The sequence below is a fragment of the Balaenoptera borealis genome, assembly GCF_965194805.1.
Source record: "Balaenoptera borealis genome assembly, chromosome: 13".
In the NCBI taxonomy this organism is placed as follows: Eukaryota; Metazoa; Chordata; class Mammalia; order Artiodactyla; family Balaenopteridae; genus Balaenoptera; species Balaenoptera borealis.
In genome coordinates, this window is record NC_138870.1 from 103,509,607 (window position 1) to 103,534,784 (window position 25,178).

At 59.7% G+C, this 25,178-nt stretch overlaps 1 protein-coding gene across 6 annotated transcripts in view; it reads left to right on the forward strand.

Annotated features, from left to right (window-relative positions):
* The window catches only part of TBC1D22A (TBC1 domain family member 22A), a 314,445-nt gene that overhangs the window by 279,697 nt on the left and 9,570 nt on the right, over nucleotides 1–25,178 (forward strand). For all 6 annotated transcript variants that reach the window (XM_082350602.1, XM_082350601.1, XM_082350604.1 and 3 more), the window contains one exon: nucleotides 810–905. In XM_082350602.1, coding sequence (XP_082206728.1) covers nucleotides 810–905 — 96 coding nt within the window. The remainder of the gene's footprint in view (nucleotides 1–809; nucleotides 906–25,178) is intronic.

The following is a 25,178-nucleotide window of genomic DNA, read 5'->3' on the forward strand; positions in this document are numbered from 1 at the left end:
GATGCCTGGCAGGTGTGTGTCCACAGGACAGACTCACAACCTTCCCGTCAACACACTTTCTCCTGCACCCTTTCCCGCAAACCTCTCCTCCTCTTAGGAAACGGCGGCTTCCTCTTGGCGCTTGTTCAGGCCAAGGATGTTGGTATTATCCTTGGTTCCTCTTTCTCTCCTGCCCCGTAGGTCCCACATTCGTCAGCCTATTTTGTTGGCTCAACCGTCAAACCATCTAGCATCTGACCTCTTTTCACAGCTGTGCTGAACCCCTTGTCCCGACTCACTAACAAGTTGGGATTTTATGATTTCCATGGTCTCCTATCCCATCTCCCTGGGTCTGCCTCTCCCCACCCTGCCCGCTGCCAGGTCTGTCCTGGCAGCGCGGGGAGCAGCGAGGAGGGGTGCAGGTGACCACTCGGGGGGCACGCAGCTGACCCCACGCTTCCGGTCAGCGTCGTTTCCGGGCAGTGCCGGGCCGGACGCCTGCTCTGCTCTTGCCTTTCGTTCGGGGCTGAGTGATCGGCCTCTGTGGGGAAAACGGGTCCCTTCTCACGGGGTGCGTAGAATGGGGGCCCCTCGGACTGGCCTTTTATCGTTGCTGCCCATCACCCGTGCAAGAAAGCAAGCGAGCACCCGGTCGCCGGGCACGTCCGCTGTGTCCCGCTGCCCGAGAGAGAAAATTGTCCTTATTTTAATGAGATGAGGATTACAAAGGAAGGCCTTGAGTAAAAAAGCGAGCAAGCCGGCCCGGCTCCGTGTCCCCGGCCGGCCTGTCTGGGCTGCACGCTGACCTTCTCGGCTGTTCTCTCTTGCAGTCGGAACCCGAGGGCTTCGCGCATTTCCACTTGTACGTGTGTGCTGCTTTTCTCGTGAGATGGAGGAAAGAAATACTGGAAGAAAGAGATTTTCAAGTAAGTAAATGCCTTTTCAGAAGAACCCGAGTGTGATTTCCTGCTGGGAGGGAGGTGCGTTAGATTTAGTTCACAGGGTTATTTGTGGAGGAGCTTGGAGACGGGCTGCCTGTGGTCACCGCTGACCTGCCGCCTGAGACTCCACGGCCGAGGGCACAGATCACATGGGGCCTGGGCTCTGCCGACACTGGCCTTATTAAACGTGCTGTCATGGACTCCAGGAGATCCCCCCTGAGCCGGCCGGTGTGTGTCCTCAGCAGAATGGCCGGGGGGCTCCTGGGAGCCTCGTGACAGCTGTGGCGAGTAGGGCATTAGGGAAGGGGCTGGCCGCGTGATCAGATGGCCTAGCTGCCCGGCACTTGGTAGCTGTGTGACCCAGGGGTGGTTGCTTAGCCTCTCTGAGCCACGTTTCCGCAGCGGTTCAGTGGGAGAGCTACACCCGCCGCCATCCATCAGAGGCTCTGTGCTCGACCCAGGGGCCCCAGGTGGGCCGAGCCCCCGCCCCGTCCCCGCCCCCAGGTGTGCCTTGTGCGGTGGTACTGTGTGCGGTGTTGACCCCTGGGAGGGCGGGCCGCCTGGGGTGCAGTGAGAAGACACCAGCGGAGGGGACCAGGGACCAGGCTCTGCCCCTCACTGGCTGGGGGTCACTCTCTGGCTGCTTCACCTCCTCGAGCCCCTCATCTTTCAGGTGAGGGGACAGGGAAGGAGGCCCTGTTGTCCCAGGCCACAGTGTGGTGACACTGGGCAGCTCGCTTGGCCCGCGGTCCCTCAGCTCCCGTGCTTGTCAGACGCTCTGAGGACCCTGCGCCACCCGCTGAGGGCCGTGGGGAGCTACCCAGCCCTGCCGCAGCGCCCGGGGGCTTTCCATCTCGGCCACCAGGAGACGGTGGACGGGGAGGGCCTCTGCCCGGGCCAGCAGAGCCCAGCGCCCAGCCTGCCCCGCCCCGAGGTGCTAGATGGGGAGACCTGGTCCCTTTTCTCATCCCGGCTCCTGCCCTTGCTGTCAGCACGGGCCTGGCCGTGCCCGCGGGTGCCGCGCTGCGGGGGCCGGGCTCCAGGGCGGCCTTCGCCCCCGCCCTGCCTCTTCCCACCTCCGGTCGCTGTCTGTGAACTGGGGAGAAGGCAGCCTCCTGCCCTGCCCCCTCGGGGTCATGGGAGGCCTGCGGCCCCCCAGGTCACTCTGCGTTGGGCACGTGGAGGTGCCGAGAGAGCCCGGCGCCGGCCTGCGTCGCTGAGTGAGGGGGGGTGACCGCGGGTGGCCGACGGGGGCCCCCGAGGGCCTGCTGTCCATGGAGGGGCGGGAGAGCCCGCAGGCTGGCCGGGCCGTTGGTTGGAAGGGAGAAGGGCCCCGCCTCCCTGGTGACCAGGGCCAGCGTCCACGCCTGTGCCCGGCCAGCTCTCACCTGGACGACAGGTGATGCAGGTGCCCGAGTCCCCCAGGCTGACGGTGGCTCAGGTGTCGCTGCCTCAGTTACGCTGGGGCTTCTCTGGTGGGGGAAGCGGTTCCGGGAGGCCCCAGCCGGACATCACTGCCCTCGCAGGGCCCGCACCTGGTGGGGGGCGGTGGTTCGGAAAGAGTGTAGGGGGTGCGCTGAGCCCAAGGCCCGTCATTGTCCCAGGAGCCGCTCGTGACCCCCACCGCTGGGCGGCCCCTGAGCCTCGCGTGCCCGAGAAATGGCCCTTGCCCGCCGGCGTGAGTCCCGGCTGGGGACAGGGACCTGAAGCTGGTAATGGCCTCGTGCAAAGGGTCTTGCCCTCCGTTTCTTCCTCCTGCTCTGCAAACAGGGACGGTGCTGCCAGGGTCCAGGGCCCCTAGGAGCAGCCCTGGACGCCAGGGTCCCTGAGCTGGGTGGGAGGAGGTGCCCGCGGGTGGGCGGTGCTGGGCCGGCTCTGGCCCTTCCTGGGCCGCCCCGCTTGGCCTTCCTGTCTTCCCGGCCCACGCACAGGAGCCCGTGGAGGGCTGCCCAGGGCTCTGCAGTGTGGCCGCCCCACCTGACGTGGCTGCGTCCCTGGTGGCCTTGGAAGACGTGAAGACGAGCCCCTTGCCCCTCGCTCTCGTGTTGCTGTCTGGCCAGAGACGCTGCCCTGTTGTAACTGGAGAGTGCTACTGGGTGGCTGGTTAGAACGCTTTGCTGGCCTCCTCAGGGCCCTGCTCTCTTAACTCGAGGTTCACCGAGGCCGGGGGACAAGCACAGCGCAGCAGCCGGTGCGCCAGAACTCGGAGGAGCCATGAGGTCGATTCTCCCCCAAACTCAGGATGGACTCAGGCCTGGGTGTCGTGGGGTTGGATGCAGGGCGTTGTGGGGAATGGAGCTGAATGGGAAAGCAAACAAGAAGAGAAAACAAATTAAATAAAGCAGCTTTGGAGCCCTGGTGGGCACGGGGCAATTGCCTGTGCAATTGTGGCAGTTTAGGAGCATGATTCTGTGTGCACGGAAGACAGCTTGAGGGTCCAACAGTGGAACATCCATGGAAAAGGCTTTAAAGGCCCTCACTCTGCAGAATCGTGATTTGCCCCTGGGGAAATGGCATACCGCCGTGTCATCTCCGTGGGAGCAGTCATTTCCTGAGGGGCGTCTTCAGGAGAAAGACGGAGGCCTCCTAGTGTTCAGCACGCCCAGCGGTGTGGGTGCTTTTGGCGGGAGGGCATGGGCTTGGCTCCCTGCGTCCAGTTCCCAAGAGCCTGGTGAAGTCGGGGTCCCGCCTCTTCTCGTGTGCTTCGGCTTCTGAGACCTGCCCAGGCCAGGGGTCTGGCTGCGTCCCGTTCTGTGGGCCTCCGGGAGGGTCGCTGGGTCGTCTGGTTGGAGGGGGGCACCTCCCGGGGTGGACGGTCACTCCTGCCCTGAGGTCTGGTGCCCCAGGGACCTTGTACTTTCCCCCGAGGATTCGCTGTCCCCCGGGCAGACCTTGTGCCATCCGTCCTGCAGGTGACGGGTCCCCAGCTCTGCCCGAATGCAGCCCGCAGGCGCCACACCCTGGGTGTCCGGAGCCGGCCTCTCCCCCCAGCCCCCCGTCCCCACTCTGCCAGCCACGGAGGTCCCCGCCTCAGCGCCCGCAGCCTGATTCTCCCCGGCTGCCTTTTTCTAACCAGATTCTGTAGGGCCTGTGGGGGAAGGAGCCCCCCTGTGCCCAGTCTTGTGTCCCCTGGCAGTGCGGCTGGCACACTGACCTGGTCCCTGCCCTCTGCCCTCTGTGGGGTGCCCCACGGTAAGAACTTGGGGCCCAGAGAGGGTGAGCGACCAAGGCCCCCCACTGCCCCCCTCGGGTGCACATGGCTGAAGATGCCTTTGAAGGGCTGGGCTCAGGTCCTGAACCAGAGCTGCCACGTGCCCCTGATTGCTCCTCCTCTCCGATGGGGATGCAGGTGAGCTGGGGGTGCTGGCCTTACCGGGCCCTTTGGCTGATTCATAAGGGCAGCTTATAAAGCAGTTGGTAATGAGCGACCCTAGAAAATCATTCTAGTTTATCCCCCCAAAGTCTGAGCTGCTTAGTTTGTCCTCGTGTCCCAGGACATCGGGGGTCCGACAGCCCCCGTGCGGCCCCCCTGGTCCTCATTCACAGCCCGCAGAGCCTGGTTCGCCCTGGCCCTGCTGCTTGGTGGGGAGGGCAGCACCCAGGGGGGATCATTCCTACCTCACTGCCTCCCGGGGGGTATGACCCGGCAGCGTGGGTGCAGAGGTGCTTTGTGACATCGAAGTTTCTCCCCGCATAGGAGCTGGCATCGTGCTTCTGGATTTCGAAGAGGTCAAGTCCCTTAGATGCAAAAGAGGCAGCAGCGTGCAGTGCTTTGTTTTTCAGAGTAGACAAAGCAATTAATTTATGGTGAACAGAGCGTGGAACTTCCAGTGAAATCAGGGACCTTCTCTGCGGGGACCTCGGGAGCTCAGAGGTCTGTAAATATTTCTGAGAAGGTAATCGGCTGCTGCATATACGTTGATGAACGACGAGCCTCACGGGGAGAAACGGCTTCCTGTGCGTGCGTGGTGGCCGCCAGCCCCGGGAGGCTGTGAGCCCGGGTGAGGCCGGGTGTAGGGCCCCGCCTGGAAACCCCAGCCGGTCCACGGGGGGGGCTCAGTGTGTGCGTGGTGGCCGCCGTGCCCCGCACCCCTGGCGGTGGGGCCTCCTCTCGCGCAGGCCCTTCCCCTTGTCTCCTTCGATCGCAGGCTGCCGCTCGGCGGGGACCAGGTGGGGACAGGCAGGGGCAGCGCCCGGGGGGAGGCGTCTGTCTGCTCTGGTGTCCCCTCAGGCCCTCCCTCTGCGCCGGGCCCTGTGCTCTCTGTCACGAGACTCCGTTTCCACGCACGAGGGGCTGGGCTGGCTGGGGGTGTAGTGGGCGGGGACAGCAGGGCGCTGTGTATTGTGAGGCCAGGGGTCAGGTGCGGGAGCAGGTTGGGGCGCTAGAACCAGGGACCCGGATCTGGAGCGGATCAGGTACCGGCCTGCGCTGCAAGGGAAGTGAGTCAGTGAGGCTGGGGCTGAGCGTGCGGGCTCGGGGTGTGCGTGGTGATCGGGAGAGGAGCCAGGCGGCTTCCTGAACAGGGCAGGGGAGCCAGGGGTGGGAACGGGCCCGTGCAGTAGGAGGCGGGGCCGTAAGGCTGGAGGAGGAGCCCTAAGGGGGCGGGGGCGGACCTGGGGGGGGAGGTGGGGGGGCGCGGAGGGGTGGGTAGATGGACACGCCCACAGGGTGTGAGGCACGTGGAACCCAGAGGGACGGGTGGGCAGCCCGCGCAGACTCGGGGGCAGCGAGGTTGGCGGTCTTCCCGTGGACTTCGAGGGGGAAGCGGCCACAGTCCGCAGGCGCGGCCCGCGGCTCGGAGGTGCCTCTGCTGTTAGACGTTGTCGGGCAGAGGCTCTGCGGTGTTGGACGCGGTGGTCCACGTCTCACTTTGTCAAAGTCTCCCTCTGTCTGCAGGTTAAACCTGAGTCTAAAACTTTACAAACAGAAAGACGTCGAGTGGAGCAGCCACAGGTGGAGACGCATCTGTTTTTAAGAGTTTGTGGAGCATTTACAAAATTAATCATCTGATCTAGACCATAAAAATTGTCAAGATCTGAAAAACCGGAATAATACGGACCGCACTTGCTGAGCATAATCCTTTAAAACTAGACAATAAAGTTAAACCTGAGTAATCAAGCATTTGGAAATGAGAGAGCCCTCTTCAAAATACGTGGGTCAAGATGAAAGTGATCCTGTAATTATAGAGTAAATTTAAAAACACATGGGACCTTATAGACTCCTCTTTACTGTCTGTAAAGTTCACATTTGCAGTTCTTGGTCCCCTTCTTCTATCAGTGAACCTCAATCAGGCCCATCACAAAACACTCGAAACGCCCTAATAATTGGTGACCTGCAAAGGAAAAAAAAAAAAATGTGTGGAGTGTGGCCTGTGCTGGGCTTGTAAACAAATTCATGGGCAAAATGCTTTTTATTATTTAAAAACATTTTTTAAAAAAGCCTAGTAACTCTTTAACTGAAGAAGTTAGAGATGGAAAAGTCAAGTTGGCTTATGATAAAAGGCGGTGAAGGGACCAATGATAAAGTAAACGAATGGCTTAGGAAGTGGGTTGATGAGTGGCTCCTCACGCCCTCCCCGCCCGAGCCCCGCAGAGCCCGCCTCCCTCCAGGAGCTGATGGAAGCCCAGGCCCAAGGTTTTTACTGGGGCAGGTGGCGGAGGCACCCTCTGCCCACCAAAATTCCAGATCCCGGAAGGACAGCCAGTGCCCACCGTGCATCCTGTGGTTGGTGCAGGCAGTCTTGGCAGGCTGGCCCCGGAGACACAGCTCCAGCTTGCAGGAGCCAAGCTCCAGATGCCAGCCAGGGGCAGCCTTGCAGCCAGGCCCCCCAAGGTCAGGGCAGCTGTGTGCACTCCTCCCTGCTCACTGTTGTTGTAACGTCCTAGCAGTAAACCGGCGGCATCAAGGCACGGGGGGTCTTAAGAGGTTCCGTAGCTTCTCCTGAGTTTAACAGAAAGGAAGAACCAACCCTACTCTTAATAAAGTAGAAATAAGAGAACATTCATCTTGACATGCTAAAGAATATCTCAAATCGACAACCTCGAATACCTGGGGAAAGACCAGGGACTGTCCCATAAAATCTGCAGTATCCTGTTTCTGCAGGATGACGACTAAGTGCTCAGTGACGCCCCCCTCGTCCTCCCCCATGTGACACATGCACACACACACACACACAGAGGCACACACACACACACACCATGGACATGAAAAGTGGATTTTCTAAATTTGTGGACTCTTCAAGGAGTAGCCAGCATGGAACTGGTGCTGGCCCTGAGGGCAGCTGCTGGCTCCTGCTGGGGGGGTGGGCAGCCCCCAAGTGCAGACAGCCTGGCACAGGGCACCAAAGAGAACCTAGAGCCTGAGCAGGTGGATGTTGAGTGAGAAACCCTCTGCGTGAGTCAGGACCCGTGAACCCAAGCGAGCAAGCCCGACACACAGAGCTGGGCGTGTGGATTCTTGCTTCTCTAAGACTTGGCTCTGAACGGGACAGGAATGAAGGAAAGTCTCCCTGGAGAATTCCCAGCCACAGCCTCACCCTCCCACTCAGTTGGGGCTAGAACGTATATGACTTTGGGGACCGAAACACCCCAAATTATTGCAAATGGTCCCGGGTGCCTAAGCTGAGAAAGTGCCAGCTCTCTCTCAGGTGACACGTTTTAAGCTAAGCCTTGAAATAGTAAATGTCTGTATGTCTGAAAGATCATAAACAAAATAACTAAGAAGAAAATGTCTACGTGGGATAGACAGTGGGTGGAGATGATCAGTACGGTGAGACAGACTGTCCAGGAAACCTGAGATGTCCTCCGATCATATGTGAAGAATTGAAAGTTGAAACAGATGCTACCTGTCAACTTAGCGATGCTCTTTAAAATGCACTTTCTTAAAATCGGTGAAGTTGGCATAAAGCAGGCCTGTTCCTTCATTCCTGCAAGGGGTGTAAGATACAACCTTTCTGGAGAGCTGTTAATAATCTATGTCAAGAGCCTTACCTTTGATCCGGTAATTCCGCTTGCTTATAATTACGGGAAAACAAATCGTCAAAAGCCTAAATATCCAACGTTGGCAGAAGAGTACCCTGGATTATCGTATGTTGCTGGCTGAATTATTTTCTAACTACCAAAAATCACATCTTCAAACAATAGTCACGGATGTTGGACAGTGCTCTCAGGATATTTCTGTGTGGGAGGAAAAGTGTGACCCGAAATCACACACATCTACACACGTACACACACACACACGTTTATATATGTCCATACATATAACACACACACGTCTATATATACACACGTGTATAAACACATACATGTATACACATGTAAGATGCACACATGACCTACACATGTAAACCATCTGCATATGTATATAAAATATGTGTACATGTGTTCAACATTACAAATCTATACACTACACATATAGGGAACACACCTACATGTGTACATATATATATAATGCATATATATATTTACATGTGTATATACATGTAGAAATGATCCCAAGTTTGCTTGTCTTATATGCACAATAAAAAGACTTAACAGGGACTTCCCTGGTGGTCCAGTGGCTAAGACTCCACACTCCCAATGCAGGGGCCCAGGCTCAATCCCTGGTCAGGGAATTATATCCCACATGCTGCAACTAAGACCCAGCACAGCCAAATAAATAATAAAATAAATAAATAAATAAAAAATTAAAAAAGACTTAACAGAAGCAGGTCACAGTGTTTGCGTCATTTAGTTTAGGTTAGTAGAATTATGGATATTTTAACTTTCCTGTTTGAATGTTTGTTGTATTTTCCACGTCCTCTCAGTGAGTGGTCAGCATGATTTTCTCACTGGGGTTAATTCCCGCCTTAAGCAGGTGAGACCCCTTAGTGAGATGCCTGGCTGGGGGCCCTGCTCAGTGACACTGGGCTCCGAGGTCCCTGAGTGTCCTCTGGACGTCTCAGCAGGTGTCCCACTGCACCGGGATCCCCGCAGACTCTGTCCCTCAGCTCACACACATGTGCACATGCAGACACAGGCATGCACACCACGTGGTCCCCAGGGGCGAGAAGTGTGTCCGTCTCACGTGAGGACTCCCAGTGCCCACCGGTGTGCTCCCGCCTGCCCGTGGCAGCTCGGAATCTGCACACAGCGCCCCAGCTGTCCCCTCCCTTTGGCCAGGTGGCCGTGACGGAGGGTTCTGGCCCCGCCTGGTCTAGCCCATCGGTCATCCTCAAAGCCTGTGTTGTGCTCATTGGACCAGTCTTCTTTCTGCCAAGTCATCGGTTCCTTGTCATCAGAGAAGGGGTTAGAAGAGGTCATTTCTAAATAACCATGCCGGATCTGTGTGCAGACTGGGCTGGATTCCAGTACATGACCTTCAAGCCCCCTCCCAGCTGGCCTCCCCATCTCCCAGCCCGGCCCTGCACTCAGCAGGCCACCCTAAATGCACCTCACCGCAGACTTCTGGGATCTTTGGTAAAGAGCCTACTAGTAAAGCCATTAAAAGAATCTCTGGGGCATCTCTGATTTACAAAGACAGAAAGAAAGACAAGATGCAAAGCCTGATCTTTGAGGAGACGGAGCCGGGCTCGGCGTGTAGACGCAGGGCCAAGCGACCTCACCGCTCACCTGCCCTCGCCCATTACGTGTCCTCCGGCCTGGACGCCGGCGCCCGGTGTGCTCGGCCTCTGGCCCAGCCCCGTGGAATTTGTTTGCTTTGCCAGAGGCCTCCATGTAAATGCTCGTCAGCTAGAGCCTTTGTCAGGTTGGACTTCCGGGCCTTTGAAGATCAGCCGTAGCTTTAGAATTACGCGTGGAAGCGGGTGGAGTGGAGACAGCCTGTGCTCACACCTGCGGGGGCCGTCACCCCCGGTGAGTGTCCTCTGCCCCGTGGGTGTGGGGTGTCCACGACCGTGAGGTCTCGGAGCCTCCGACAGGATGGAGGGGCCGCCTTGCGTGCCTTTGCCTGTCCCAACTCCGTTCCTTTCCTTCGCTCTGAAACCAGTTGGCAGAGTCGGCGGGACCTTCCGGAAGATCCTCCTGTCCTCCGTCCGTGGGGACCTCTGGGGGGGCCACCCGACGCCCCGTCACTGAGGCCTCAAGCGTGGGGTCACGGCCTCGCCTCCAGCACCGTCCTGCTCGCCTGCGTTTGGAGCTCCAGCACCTCCTGGGCAAGTCCGTTGCTGTTTTGATCCACGGTGCATTCAGTCCCCCGAGGCAGCTAATTAGTTCCCTGGCGTCATCCCCTCCGCTGGGTCAGAGGAATGGCCCCGGGGCAGGGTGTGCGTCTTTGTCAAGCGGCACTGATTTTGCTGCACCGCCGAGTGGCCTTCCACGGGTTAACCTCCAACGGTTTGTATTTCATCTTGTGTTCATTTGAAGCAGCAAATGTCAGGAAATGTCAACGTAAAGATCAATTGTCTCTTTCTTCATCATTCCAAGACATTTTAAAGACAAAATTGGGTCAATTGAAAACTAATCTTTCGGTGGATCGTGCTTTCCTGTGCTCCCGTGGGTGGCATGCGTGCTGAAGTGTGGGTGTGCGTGGCCGTGGAGGTGGACGGAGTGTCAGCTGCCGGGACCTTTCCTGACTAGGAGCTCGAGGGGTGCCGACCCCTTGCCGCGCAGTCTAGTGTGACGTCGTGAAGCTCTTAGGAAAGAGGGCTCGCACGGTGCTGGGTGGGTGGCAGGGTGGGTGGTCCGCCTTGTGGTCTGTTGGGACAGTGCGGTGCCCGCGGCAGCACCTTCTCTGCGGGGCAGGAGGGACTGGGCCGCGGAGGGAGTGACCGTCCACGTGCCAGGCTTGCCGGTCGAGGTGCCCGGTCTCGGAGAGTGCCGGGTGCACGTTGTCTTTGGCGCAGGTGGTCCTCACCCCCTGCCGTGCCCCCCCCCCCCCCGTGCGCTGGCCTGGACTCGCCGATCTGAGGGATTCGCCTTGACGCCCGCCCGCCCCTCCTGCCACCCCAGTGTCCGCGACACGTTTCCGTAGTTCTCCGTCTTCCCCGAGGACAGGCCCCTGCGGGTGGCGGTGCGCTTGGCAGTCTCAGCGAGTGACGAGTGGGAGGGGAGGCAGGGGCTGGCTGTCCCCACCCCTCGCTGGGTTCCCGCCCCCGCCTCCACCCAGCCCCCTGGTGGCCCCTGCCCTCCCACGGGTCGTGTCCCTTTAAGAACTGCCCTCTCCACGGGCGTTTGAAGAACAGAGGTGGGAGCCTGTGTCCCACGACCGTCCTCAGACACGGCTGTGCTCTTATTAAATCAGCCTCGCTGCGGCGGGTCCTGCGCTCTCCGGGGGGTGAGCACATGGAACCCGAGCCCGCGGGGCCCCGCTGGGCCTGGTGGCCCCGGGGCTGCACCCAGGCCGCTGACTGCCACCTGGAGAGCCCGCGGGCCGCTCTGTGTCCGTGCGTCACCGGGCCACGCCTGGCCACACCTGGCCTCGGGCCCGAGTGAAAGTGCACATGCCTGTACGGACAGCCTGAGCCGGCAGCGCCCGCGGGCCAGAGCTGGGGGCCCGTCCGCACCTGCTCCCTGTGCCCGATTTTCTTTTTCTTCTTGCGGGGGTGCCGTGATGAGCGCTGTCACCCCTTCGGTGGTGATTCTCAGGCTCTGCGTTGCTCGCCCCGTCACCATGGGCTCCACGTGCTCCTGAGCCACGGGCGCGGCCGGGGTCCAGTAGGAGTGTAAACAAGAGCTGAGATGAGACAGTGTCGGCTTTGTAGTTACGCGGCCCTCATTGAAGTTCAGATCCTGAGGATTCTTGCGTGGCGGTCCAGCGGTTTCCTTTCGGGTGTGGCATTTCCATCAGTTCTCGGAAGACCGCTCAGCAGAGGGTTTTCGAACAGAAAGCGGAGAGGGGTGGGTGGGGTTGGCACTGTCCCCATGTATTCTTGCCCAACCCCAGTCATCACAATTTTTTAAAAAATGTTAAAGCTACTTATGTATGTATATTTTTAAAAGGCGGAAAGTTCTAAAGGCCTTTTCACCAAAAACAAGCCATTCCTTCTCCCCACCTTCCCCTCACTTCAAAAGGCGCCAGTTTCAATCTTAGGTTGTCTTTAGTTTTCGTGTTTTGTATTTACCTGTGTCTTTCTAAATAGCTCTTTCTTGATTTATTTACATAACGACTTTGCAAGCAGAAAGGGAAGGTGCGGATTCGCTCTTGCGCCCCATGGCCCCCGGCTCCCAGCGTCCTGGTCAGAGGGTGGCCTGGCCGGGCTGCCCCGCGTGGGGGCCAAGTGCCGCTCACGGGAGTCAGTCGGTCCCCTCCTGTCACCCTTGGACTTAGCGGTTGTGTCCCCACGTTCTCTGCGAATTCTTCACAGGTTCACCCACCCCCCGTGGTTTATCGGAAGTGGCAGCTTCTCCAGAAATCCCGCGAGCGGGCACTGCACGCAGCGTCCTCCCGGTGTCCTGCCCAGGGCGCTCCCTGCCCCCTCGCTGGGCTGGTGCTCCCGCAGCCCGATGCCCTGCCACCCGCAGAGTCCAGGAGCACGGCGGGGAGTCAGGGTGAGGGTGTCCCGTCCTCCCTCGGGCACGGGACGGCGTGGAGGGTGGAGCCGGCTCCTCTGGCCGTTGAGCGCGCCGCTCCACGCTCTCCTCGTGCCCAGCGCTGCTGCTGAGAAGTGTAGTGCCATCTGACTCCGGGCCTTTATCCCCGCCTTTCTGCCCACAGCCCGCCTCTGGGGGCTTTTGTCTGTCCCCCGCTTGAGGCGTCTGGTGAGGTGTCTTTCTGTCATCCTGCCGGAGCGGTCATTGGGCCCATTCAGTCTGCAAAACGCCAGGTCTCCATCTCTGGACAGTTTCCCGAGCTGCGGACTCACGCCATGTTTCTCTTTCTGGGATCCTGGTCAATAGTTGGCGGCCCGGATGGCCCCTGGCCTCTGAGCTTCCCGTGTTCCTCTGTGTCCATCTGTCCCATCATGTCGGGGACCTGAATAGACTGGAAGCTTCTGAAAGCCCAGGTCCCTGGCTCTCAACCCCAGAGGCCCCGATCCGGGGGACTGGGGCCCGCGGTGACGTGGAGGCACCACCACGCACGGGTGCCACGGGCGGGTGCTCAGTTCCCTCCGGCTCCGGTGTCCCGTCCTGCTTACCTGGGTGCACAGGAAGTGCCGTGTGTGTTTACGATCTTGCTGGAGGGGAGTGTCCTTGGCAGGTGGAAGTGGGTTCCTCTCGAAGTGTGGAAATGCAGAATCTGCCGCAGGGGCCAGGCCAGCAGTGAACCCACCCTGCGTCCTCCTGATGGCGCTGTGACAGACACAGGGGTGTGAGCTCCGCGGCTGGGCCGCTGCTGTTTCCCGTAAGATCCACGGCCACAAAGCGGACAAGGAACTCCTCGGCCTGCCACTGCCTCTCTCCTGGCAGGCGGGTGGCGTCTTCCTGGGCTGAGCCCTGGACACACGGGGAAGCCGGAGGCACTGCCTTGCGGGGCAGGGACGCTGTGGGCACAGCGGGGCCACCAGGCCTCTGACAGACGAGGCTGGAGCTGGGCCCTTGCTGTCCGCCTCTCCCGGGTTCACGTGCTCTTCCTCTCGGCGGAAGGCGCTATGACCGTCAGTGCAGAGTGACCAGGAGCCAGCTGCCAGCGCCCCTCTGAGGGCTGCGCCTCTCTGGGGGTCCCCCCAGCTGGGGGTCCAGAGTCAGCTCGCAGCTCAGACCCGTAAGCTCTCGTCCTCAGTCTGCAAGCGGGCCTGGCCGGGCCGAGGGTGGCCGTTTCCCACGCCCCAGCCGTGTCGGGTGGCAGCGTGGCGCTGTTTGTCAGGCCTGGGAGAATCTTCAGGATCTGTGGATTATCTACATGACACATTTTGAACCGAGGCCGCAGCTTCCCTGGGATGGCCATCGAGTTCACGTGGAGATTCAGCCTCACTCAGGACCCAGTTTGGGCTCAAGCTTGGGGCAGGGCGGCCACCGCAGTCTCAGGAAGCAGCGTGTGTTCTTTGCGACTTGGAAAAAATGGGCTCCAAAAGGTGAAGTCAGCAAACATTCAGGTGACGTCTATAAAAAGTAACATCCTGTCCATTTCATTCACTGTTCATCTTTATTTAAACGTGACGATGTTTGAGCATAAACGTGGGTTAGAGTTTGTCACTTCACAGCAGTCCCGGCACACACAAGGCCTTCTTAGGAATCGTAGCCGATCTTAAGTGAATTACTTGCCGCTAAATAATTTCAAAATAATAATTTTAAAATTCCTTTTATGCCGTATAAGAAAAAGTGTATTTAGTGTGAAGTTTGGCTGCATTTTAATTGCTTGTTATGTGGCGCCTCTGAAAGTCCCTGGGTCAGGGACCGAGCAGGTTGTGAGCCCGCCCTGCTGAGGGCTGCTTGGGGCGGCCGTCCCCAGGCCCCAGAGCCTGAGCGTGACACAGGTCCCCAGAGTTTGCCCAGCAAGGGCTGCCCGCGGTGCAGGCTTTGGCTTTCACTATTGGGTGCCTCTGAAGGCCCAGGCAGTTCCAGCTTGTGAGGCAAAGTTGGGATCTGCTGGGGAAGTGACTCTGGTTCTGCAGGGCTGCTTTTTAGGACTCCTGGGAGCACTGGTGGGTCCTCCCTCCTCTCCTGTTCCCTCCCCCTCCCCACCTCCACCTGCCCTCCCTCCCTCCCCTCCCCCATCCTCTCCCTCCCCCCTCCGTCCCTCCCCCTCCATCCCTCCCCCTCCCTCCCTTTCACAAAGGAAGAATTTCTCTTTCCTGGTGGAGACTGACATTCCAACCCCAGCACTGAGGCCCTTTCCCTCCCTGGGGCCTGGATTGCATCCTGACACAGCCCACCTGGTCTGGAGGTTTCCCAGCCGAGCCTCCATCAGGACGGGCCGGCCCTGCAGGTGAGGTGGAGGGCAGCTGAGAGCATCTCTCTCCCTGTTCATTTCTGCTGTGAATTAGTCTTGCCATTAAAGAAAAAAATTACACCCACCATTCAAATCATTAATTGAAAGGCCCTTATTATCTCATTAATGGTGTGTGATATCTAAGGTAGATCAACTCGGAGAAGCTCATCTGTTCAGTCCCTGAAGAAGTGTAATCACATCTCGGGCCTTATTAAAACGTCTCCCTCACAGCCCCGCCTCGGCTGTCACGCGGTCCATCCTGCACCTTCCACGGACACCCGCATGAAAACACCAGCGTGGAAACACCACCACACAGGCCTGGGGGTGGGCCTGCCGCCCCGCGTGGATGCGCTGGCCGGGGTGTAAGGGAAGTGTGCGTGGCTCTTGGGCCAGCTGGTCGGCGGCACTCTGCCTCCCCAGATGCCGATGGGCCCCGCACTGCTTCGGAGCCTTCCTGGATATGGGCAGGTCTGATTCAGGATTTTCCGGTGGCAAAACTTGGAGGGATGGAGCCGACCCTAATAGGCTTAGCAGCCACTTACATGGGTTGCCAAGGCGGAGAAGCCTGTGACGCTTCCTGTAAACCTGGGACAGAAAGAAATCAAACGTCCCTCGGCCGTGTCCTCTTGCCGAGCCCGGGATTAGCTGGGATAGCCGCTGGCTCCTGGGCTGCCTTGTGGAAGGAGCCCCTGTGCCTCGCGGTGGTTCCGTCCTCTCTCCTGGGTCCTCATTTAACTACGTCCTGGGTTTCCACGTGGCCATCGCACACCCCCAGGCCCCCAGGGCTCTGTGCCAGGGAGGGGTTGCCGTATGGAGGGGTGCGTGCTCCGTTCATCCTTGAGGACGTGGCCATGTGGCAGCACCGTCCTGATAGGGCCATCCGGGCTGGAGATGTTGGCCAGGGGGACCCGTTTAGGGGCTGCCTGGGTGGCTGGGTGGAGTTGGCAGAGCAGGTCCCGGGCAGGAGCAGGTGGTTTTGGGGGCCTCAGATTCCCCCTTTCAGGCTGGAAAACGAGGCACAGAGAAGCGCAGGGACCGCAGGGCTCGGGTGCCAGCTTCCTGCGGCTCCCAGCCGTGGCCACCCCTCCTCAGCCCCACTGTGGCCACGGCCCCGGCCCAGGCCATTCCTGGGAGGCTCTGGTGGGTGGTGGGAGATCTCTGGGGGATGGGGCTGTACATACGCCCCCTCGGACCCAGAGACTTGGGGCACAAAGAGCCCGGGTGACTCAGCAGTCCTGGGCTCGACCCCTGGCCACCACCCCCGTGTGACCCCGAGTGGTGGCCACTTCCCCCCACTCACCGCCCATCCCAGGACCAGGTCCCGAGAGGAACTCAGAGAGCAGTGGGGGGTGGGGACTGTCTAGTCCAGGCGCGGTGGTGACTGGTGGCACGCTCGCCCCCCGCAGGCCTGGCTCACCCGTTCTGGCCCCTGGAGGGGGTCCAGCGCAAAGGTAGCAAACTCGGCCACAAGGTCCTCGGCTCACCAAGTCCTTTCCCCTCGTGCCGCATAAATAACAGATGTGATGAAACTGATGGAAGTGTTGTAAGAAATCTGCCTTACGATCCACTTTCCATCCTAAAAGCCCTTGATCTGTACAGAACGTTCATTTTGTTACCCTAATTAGTTTGAGGATTTTCAGGGCAAACAGGATAGGATTTCTTAATTCAATTTCGGGGTGTTTGTTTTTTGAGATATAGCACACAGAAGAAGTTGCATTGATCTTGTAATTCCTCATGCAAAGAAACAATATTTGCTCTTCTCTTATTTAGCGTGTCTGATCCTCAGCTGGGCCGGCGGGGGTGGAGGGTCCAGCTGGACGGGATGCGGGAGCTTTGCGGACACCCGGCCTCCCGCCCTTCCGCGCGCCCCTCGCAGCAGGCAGACGGGACACCTGCTGCCTCTTGTCAGGGAGCTGAGGACCCCACCATGCCCCCCATCTTTCCTTCTCTGCTGGGGCAGGCTTTCCTGGGGCTCTGTCTGCGGGAGCTACGCTGCCCCCGTCCCCAGCCTCACTCTCTGCGCCCGAAGCAGGGACCCCACCCTGCTGAGCACCTCCAGCCCCCGGCGAACCTCACAGCCGAGACCAGAGTGTGTCCCTGTGTGGAGTTCAGCGTCTTCCGCTGAGGGATGGGGACCAGCACCCGCTCTCAGGATTGTCACGGATGCAGGGGGAGCACAGGTGCTCATGGAGACTCATCGCTGGTGTCACTGTCACCGAGAGGATTCCTAGTCCCCTGTAGTTCTGAGGCCCGCTATCTCAGTCAAGGAGTTGGGAAGGTAGAGCATCTCAGGGTCCCCCCAGGCCCCCCGACCCGTCCTGAAGGAGAACGCCCAGAGTTACAGCCTGTGAAAGTGACAGTGGAGGCACTGGGCCCCGCCCACTGCTCTCTGTGTGCTTTGTGTGTTCCGGCTGAGGACACACGCCCCAGCCCACGTGCCCTCGGCCTTGCATGGCAGTGGGTCAGGCAGCGGACCGCGGGTACCTGCAGCTGGGCGTGACGTGGGTGTGTTTTCCTGGAGAAGCTGCGAGAACCGTGTGTCTGCAGTGCCCCCCCCCGCCCCCCCGGGGCCCTGCTTGGCACGTCGTCCCTTTGGGGGCAAGGGCTCCAGCAGGTGCCTCCTCTTCCTGTCCAGGCCGGCACGTCCTCGGGGGAGCCTCCTCGGGGTGTCAGTGTACAGCTGTGTGTGTCCCAGCTGCCTGTTCAGCGGGAGCCTAGAACCCACGTGCGGCCGGCTCTGGGGGCTGTGGCCGTCCCCCCCTGGTGGCCCAGCCTGGATTTGGGCCCCTTGGCCTGGAAAGACCCTCATGAGTCCCACACCGAGCCTTTGCCAGAAGTTGACCTCGTGTGTTTCACTGCTGTGTGTCCACACTGAGTCACCCCTGGGCTCATCAGTGACCGATTAGGAACCAGGACTCAGGCCTCCAAAGGCCACTCCCCCTGGCGTAACTGCTGGGTGGGGTGTCTGGAGCGGAGGTTGCTGATTGGAGCATTTCAGAGGATACAGTTGGCACTGGCGTGGTACCACATGAGGCCACACGTCCCACACACCCTATCCGGGGTACGTGCCCGGGACCCACGTCGCGCAGGCCACTGAGGTGCCCTGGAGGACCCCAGCTCCTTCATCGCTGTCATACCAGGGTTGCCACCCTTCTTGTTCTCCGCAGGGAGCTTTGAGACTGTGCTCCCACGGGGTCCCGATAGGGGCCGTGCGGAGGGTGACCCACGGGGACAGGTGTGAAGCCACCTTCCCCAGGAGTCTCAGGGCGACGGGCCAGCCCGTCTGCAGACTCCCTCATCTGGTCTCGGCCACTTCCTGTCCGGGGGTCAGTGCTTGCCGTGGGCCTGCACTGGTGCTGCCGTAGCCGACGTGCATGTTTGTACTCAGGCGTTGCTGCGGGGGAGAGGCTTGGCTCTTGGTGCTGGTTTTGTTTTTGTTTTTAATTTAATTTATTTTTATTTTTGGCTGTGTTGGGTCTTCGTTGCTGCACGCAGGCTTTCTCTAGTTGCGGTGAGCCGGGGGCTACTCTTCGTTGCCGTGCGCATGTTTCTCTTTGCGGTGGCTTTTCTTGTTGCAGAGCGCTGTGCTCTAGGCGTGTGGGCTCAGTAGTTGCGGCACACAGGCTCAGTAGTTGTGGCTCGCGGGCTCAGTAGTTGTGGCTCGCGGGCTCAGTAGTTGTGGCTCGCGGGCTTAGTTGCTCTGCGGCATGTGGGATCTTCCCGGACCAGGGCTCGAACCCGTGTCCCCTGCGCTGGCAGGCGGATTCTTAACCACTGTGCCACCAGGGGAGCCCCCAGTGCTGGGTTTATGTCTCCAAATAATCCCGTTGGAATAAACCTCATTCCTGCTGGGACGTGCACGCCAGCCTGTGAACGTGTCGCGGAGTCAAACAGCGTGACGCCTCCTGTGACATGGTCGCCCTTGGTTAGAGTCGCACTCTTAAATACCCGTCTGGTTCTGCACGCCCTCCCCCCGCATCGTTAGGTGACACCTCTGTCACGCTGGAGACAGGGCGTGAGGAGCAGCCACAGCGCCCCCAGTGAAGCCCAGCGACTCTTTAGGCGATTTCTCCTCCTTGGGAGCAGTGGACATAATTTTGAGAAGTTGAGCTGCATGTATTTAGAAGTCAGTGGAAATAATCAGATCGCACAGGCGCTGAGTGTGTGTGTGGAACTGTCTCTTCTTTCCTGGTGGCCAGTTGGCTCCACCTGTTTTAAGCTGGGTCTCCCGGGTCACGTGGGGCGGTTCAGGAAGCGGGCTGTTTACCTGGAAGCTTCCCTGGCGTGGCAGCCGGCCAGGCCCTGGGGAGCTGCCCTTGCCCGGCCTGCCCTCCACCTGCAGCCCGGCAGCCGGACATGGTGGCCCTGGGGGTGGTCCTGGACGCTTCGGTGTTGCTGCCCTGGGCCTGGGCTGGTGGCGGGCCACTTGCCACGTGGTTCTTGGTGCCGAGGTGGTGCATCGGTCCTATGAGAACTTGGCCCCCCCCAAAAAAAAACACGTGCTTCTCCCGACTACCAGCCAGCAGGCGGCCCTGAGCGGGCGCTAGCTGGTGGGGGCCTAGGATTCAGCCTCCACGGCCGGGGTTAGGGCCTTGGTCAGGTCCCCTGTCCTCACCTTCCTGCTCTCCCCAGTGAGAGGCCCAGATCCCAGCCCTCCTAAGGGCTGCCCCATGTTTCGTGTGTCTTTTGCAGAGCTCGCTGTGCTCTTTACGTGTAACATTTTAATCCTTGAAAGAGCTCTGCCAGAGGGCGGGGTTGTCCCTACATCTGGGGTTCAGAGATGGACCGCCCAGGGTCACACAGCTGACCAGTCCCCAGGGCAGTCCAACTCCATACCTGGGCTCCCAGCCACACCCCAACCCGCCTGCCCAATCGCAGGCACCACGATTCTGCAAGAAGAAATGGGGCTGAGAGGTTTGTACCAAACACCTCGTTCAGGGTGTAGGTTTTTCCTTTGTTGGCCACGTTTAGTATTGGGGATTGGATTAGTATTGGATTAGTATTAGTATTTAGTATTAGATTATTTTTTTGTGCTGTGTTTTCCTGGGGAGGGAGGGAGAGAGGGAGGCAGGAAAGGAAGGGAAGGGATCGACTTGGCTAATAATTTAGTTTAAAGATTATAGTTTATGTGTCAGATTCCACTAGTTCCCAAGTAGCACTCAACTGGATAAAACATGAATGCGACTGAAATTTCTGTTCTATGAAATGGTTATCTGGCACAGAATGTGTTCGCATTTTTATTCATCAGTTTGATCAGTAATGGTGCTAATGGAACATAAGCCTCCTGTGCGCTAGGCCCTCTGCCAGGCTCTGGGAGCACGTACGGAATCTGGTACAGCTGTGGCCCCACAGGCTCAGGCTGAGGTTGGCTGCTCACGGGACTAGCTGGCTTCCGGTGGGAAGGTTAGAGCCACAGCCTACTTTCAGGACCATCCCAGATGTTGTTTTGTTTACTTTTTTATCTGTCCATCCTCCTACCTGCCCCTGCATCCATCCACCCATTTCTCCACGCACCCACTGATCCATCTATCCATCCATCCATCCGCCCATCCATCCATCCATCCATCCACCCACCCATCTGCCCATCCATCCATCCATCCATCCATCCACCCACCCATCTGCCCATCCATCCATCCATCCATCTGCCCATCCATCCATCCATCCATCCACCCACCCACCCATCTGCCCATCCATCCATCCATCCATCCATCCATCCACCCATCCACCCACCCATTGATCCATCCATCACCACCCATCCATTCATCTACCTGCCCATCCATCCATCCATCCCCCCACCCATCCATCCATCCATCCACCCACCCATCCATCCATCCATCCATCCATCCACCCACCCATCCATCCATCCATCCATCCATCTGCCCACCTACCCTCCACTCAACATTTACTTGGACACATGCCCTGATGCTCTCAGTCGAGCACGGTGAAGTTCCGGAGGCCTGCTGGGCCTAGTCTGTCCGAGCCTTTGCCCTCAAGGAACTGAGTCACATGGTAAAATCATATAAAGGCCCTGAGGGTGACCACGGTGTGGAGACATCATAAGGAACCACACACCTCCCCAGAATGTGGCTCTGGAAAGAGAACACCCGAACCGAAGCCTTGGCCTCCGGGAGAGCCTCTCCTGGAAATTCTGCCTCTGTCTCCTAGGGAGGGGGCCATGCCAGTGGAACAGGACCTGGGAGCCAACTCTTTCCCCACCCCCAGTCCCAGCTTCAGCCCAGCAGTGTCCCTTCTGTCGCTGAGACCCTTGGTGGAGCAGATGAGGGTAGGGGGTGGAGGAGAATCTCCTCTTTAAACACCTTTCTGAATTGATGAAGACTGAAGAGACACTTTTGCCCCTAAAAGTCCGTAAATCTCAGGTCCAGAGTACTTGACGGTGACCCTTTAACATTCCTGAAAACAAAAGGAAAGTGTCCTAACGCCGGGCGATTTACAGCCCGGGTCTTACTGGAATCAGGAGGCAAAAGCCCTGCCGTGCAGCTAGTTCATTAGTTTTGAACAGTTTCCAGGAAGAAGCTTGCATTTTAAACCTCACCGTCGGGGCACTTGTCCTGTAGCTCAGTGGACAGTGTCCCCCTGGAGGGATGTTTACGCAGCGCCCAGTGTCTGGGAAGCAGGGACTTGAATCACAGAGCCGGGCCTGGGGAGCCTGGCGTCCCTTCCCGGCCGCCCTGTCTGCAGGGTCCCCTCAGCCCTGCATGCTCTCTGCTGCGCGTTCTGGACCTGCACACGCAGGAAGGGCCCTGCCTGGAGGAACCTGCCCAGGGCTCGGTCCCTGGGGCCTGGCAGAGACCGGGAGGAGGCGCGGGGGCCTCGGCATCCAGGAGACACGGGAGAGCCTCGCGGCTCACTGCCCCGACGCGTCCTCCTCCCCTCACGTGTGTCCTGCTCCGCGGCCTCCCCGGCCTCCCGCCAGAGTCGGCCCTTTAGTCGGAGGTTTCCGAGGCCCTTGCCCCATCGCTCCGGGTCAGGCCAGATGCCCCTGGACGGAGGGTCTCAGGGCATCGTGTGCTTGGAGGGGTGGGAGGCGCAAACCTTACGCCAACATCCAGGGTAAGGGTGTTCTAAAATATCACTGCCTTTGGCTTCTTTCGTAGAAAAAGAGCCCGAGCCGCCCAATCCCCATCCCTCCCCCTCCCCGCAACCTTCCTGAGCTGGGGCTTCTGTCTCCTTTCGGGGCTTCTGTCTCTTTCCTTAGGTCAGAGCTTCGCACCAGGGCTGCCAGAGGCCCTCGGTGGAGCTGCGCATTGTAAGTGAGCTGTAAGGGGACATTTGTGACCCCAGAGTTCCTCTCCCGGAGTTTGTCTACTCATCCTAGAAGGTTCTTTCCCCTTCTCCCGAGGGGAAAAGGCCCTTTTGCCTGCAGCATAAAGGCAGCATGAAGGGCGGAGTAAGGCAGCTTCTGCTCACCCAGGGCCCACCAGCCCCACCTTCCAGGCACTGCTGGGGGGCTCAGGAGGTGACGGCAGCCGGGAGGGGCCCCCAGGAAGGTGAGCCGCAGGTGCAGGGGAGCCTCGTGCCCACCGGCCAGTGCCCCTCCTCGGGACCTCCTTCTTGGTCCCGTGGACGTGGCCCGACTGGCACACGGTCCCCTACACGCTCAGCTCCCGCGGACTCTGGAGCGCACGGGTGTCGCTGTCAACCAGGTCACTGCAGGGGGACGCGTGCGGGTGCCCAGACACGACTTCAGTGGCTGAGATCCTGGGCCTTGGAGTCAGGGGGACGGAGCGTTTGGTGCAGCCGAAGCCCCGCTGTGTAGACGGGGGTTGTAAGGGAACTGCGGGGGAAGGGGCGCAGACGTTGTAGGCGCACACCAGCCGTGGGCTCTGTGCATTTGCCTCGTTCTCCCAGCAGCACCACGAGGTCAGCGCTGTCGTCATCCTATTACAGCTGGGGCGGGTGAGGCACCCAGCTCACCCCCTAGCGAGGGCAGCGCCGGCGGTTGGCACGGGTGGCCTGGCCCCAGAGCCTCCACTCACGCCCCCTGCCGAAGGGCGGCTCGGGCGGGCTGGGGAGGTGTGGCCCCTCTGCCGAGGGGCCAGCGTCGTCACTGACGCCACCAGGTGACTGCTGGGCCCTTCACACAGGGCCTGAGCCGGGGGACACCTAGCAGGGAGGCCCTCACCTGCCCCAGGTCGCTGAGAATTCACTTGTTCAAAGTTTCAAAAGTCTATAAACGTCTCAGCAAGTTATTGGATTGTTGGCAAACTGATTCTAAAGCTTATAGGAAGGAGGCAAAAGACCCAGCTGGCCCAGACAATACTGGCGAAGAGCAAAGATGGAGGGTGCCGCTGCCCAGCACCCTGATGGACCGTGAGGCTGCAGACGCCAACTAGACATGTTACCCAACGCAGGTTCGTGCGCCCGACGCGCAGTGCGGCCAGACAAACCGAGACGTCGGCGTGTGGAGTGAAGAAAGGTTTATTACAGGGCCATACAGCGAACACGGGTGGCTCCTGCTCAAAAAGACTCCAAAAACCCAAACTCCCCAAAGGGTTTCAGCGAAGCGTGTTCAAAGGCCAGGTGAGGGAGGGTGTGGTCGCAGGGTGTGTGGCGAAAGAAGAGACACGCAGATCACTGGAACGTAACAGAGAGCCCGGAAATAGGCCCCGTAAACGTAGTCAGCGGGCCTGTGACGAGGGGGCAAAGGCAACACGACGGAGCAGAGGTGGCCGCTCAGCACGGGGTGCTGGAACAGCTGGCCGTCCCCGTGCGGAAAGCTGAGTCCAGACACAGACCTGCCACCTTCGCTAGATGAACCCAGCGTGGATCACAGACCCACATGTAAGACGCAGAACTTACGAAACTGCTGGAAGTCGACCTAGGAGACAACCTGGGTGGCCGTGGACATGGTGATGCCTTTTTAGCTACAACACCAAAGACGCGATCCTGGTAAGGTGGACTTACTCAGATGAAATCTGCTGCTCTGCAAAGGACAGTGTCAAGGGCATGAGAAGACAGAGCACAGAGTGGGGGGAAATATCTGCAAAACGTGTCTGGTAAAGGGCTGTTATCCATGTGAAATGCCCCTTTCGTGCCTCCAGGCCCCTCCCAGGAGCCCACCAGGAGGGCCCGGGTGGCTTTGAGTCCACTTGCCACCCTCAGAGGCGATTGTGTGCACGCGCGGTGCTCTCACGCCCCCGTGGTCCTGGGCGCTCTCCCCACATCTCACAGGGTGGCCCCAGCACGCGCTGGCATGAAAGCGGGCCTTGCGGGCTGAGCCACGCTGCGCATTTTCCCTCCTGGCCTCCCGGGCAGCGGGAAAATCAATGTGAGAACATACTTGGACAGCTCGGGAAATTTAATCAGCTTTACAATGTGTATGACAAAGAAAATACCATTTTGCTGGTGAGTCTGTGAAACCAGCTCTGCTGCAAGTCGATACTACCGGCGGTCCGGGTGCAGCCTCTGCGAGTGTGGATCACGGTCGTGGAACATGCTGGTTCCGTGGGTCCAGCCATGGCCCTGCTGGCGGCCTCTCTCCCCGGTGGGCGAAGGGCTCGTGTCTCAGCTGTCATCTGGGCTGAGAGCCTTCCTGGGGACTGGGGGAGGTCACCGAGGGGGTGTGCCTGGAGGTCTTGGTGGTCTCCAGTGGGCTTCCTGGAAGGCCCCCACCTCCCTGGGGTTTAGGAGGACCCTGAGCTCGTGGGAGCCGTAAGGCCACCATGTGGTGGCTTTCCCAGTGGTCTGTCTCTCTGAGCGCAGCCACTTGCAAAAGGGAAGAGCAGTGTCTCCACTGGCCGGCCCCGGGGCTCCTTCTGGGCCCCCTGGCTGTTTCGGGGCAGGCTGAAGAGTGGTCGGGGCCCCGAGCGTCCCCATCAGGCTGGCCCTGAGGCAGCCCACCTCATGGGACCCTTTGTCCCCTGTCCCACCGTCAGCCCCGGCTGACCGGGTGGCCTTTTCCCGTCTCCTCGGGCATCTGCCAGTTGTGACTGCGTGCCGGGTGCTGTGGAGGGCCCCCTGCTCCAGAACCCGGGGCTCTGTTACCTTCCTCTGAGGAGTGCGGGAGTCACCGTCTGTAGACCCTGGAGATAAATGTCTCCTTTAGGGCCTTTCTCGGGAAGGAAGATGCCCCCCCCCCCAACCAGGGGCCCTGGGCCGGCCTGCAGCACATCTCGGCGCTCAGGTCGGGTGGCCGGGGATGGGCTCTCGGGGTGCACGCGGGACCTGACGGTCGTGGGGCACGCCAGGGGACACCCTTGGAGGAGGAGCTGAATGTTGGTGTCTCTCAAGGGGAGAGCGGCCTGGGTGGGCTTGGAGCCGACCAGAGCCAAGCCGCAGGGACCCTAGCCTGCGGGTCTGGGCTCTAGGGCCAGCACCAGCGCCAGCTGTTCGGTGGCTTGTGGAGAGCAGGGTCGCTGGGGGACGGTTTTCCTTTTCAAGACGAAGCCGGTGTTGCGGCCGTGCTGGTGATGGATTGGGGGGTGGGCTGG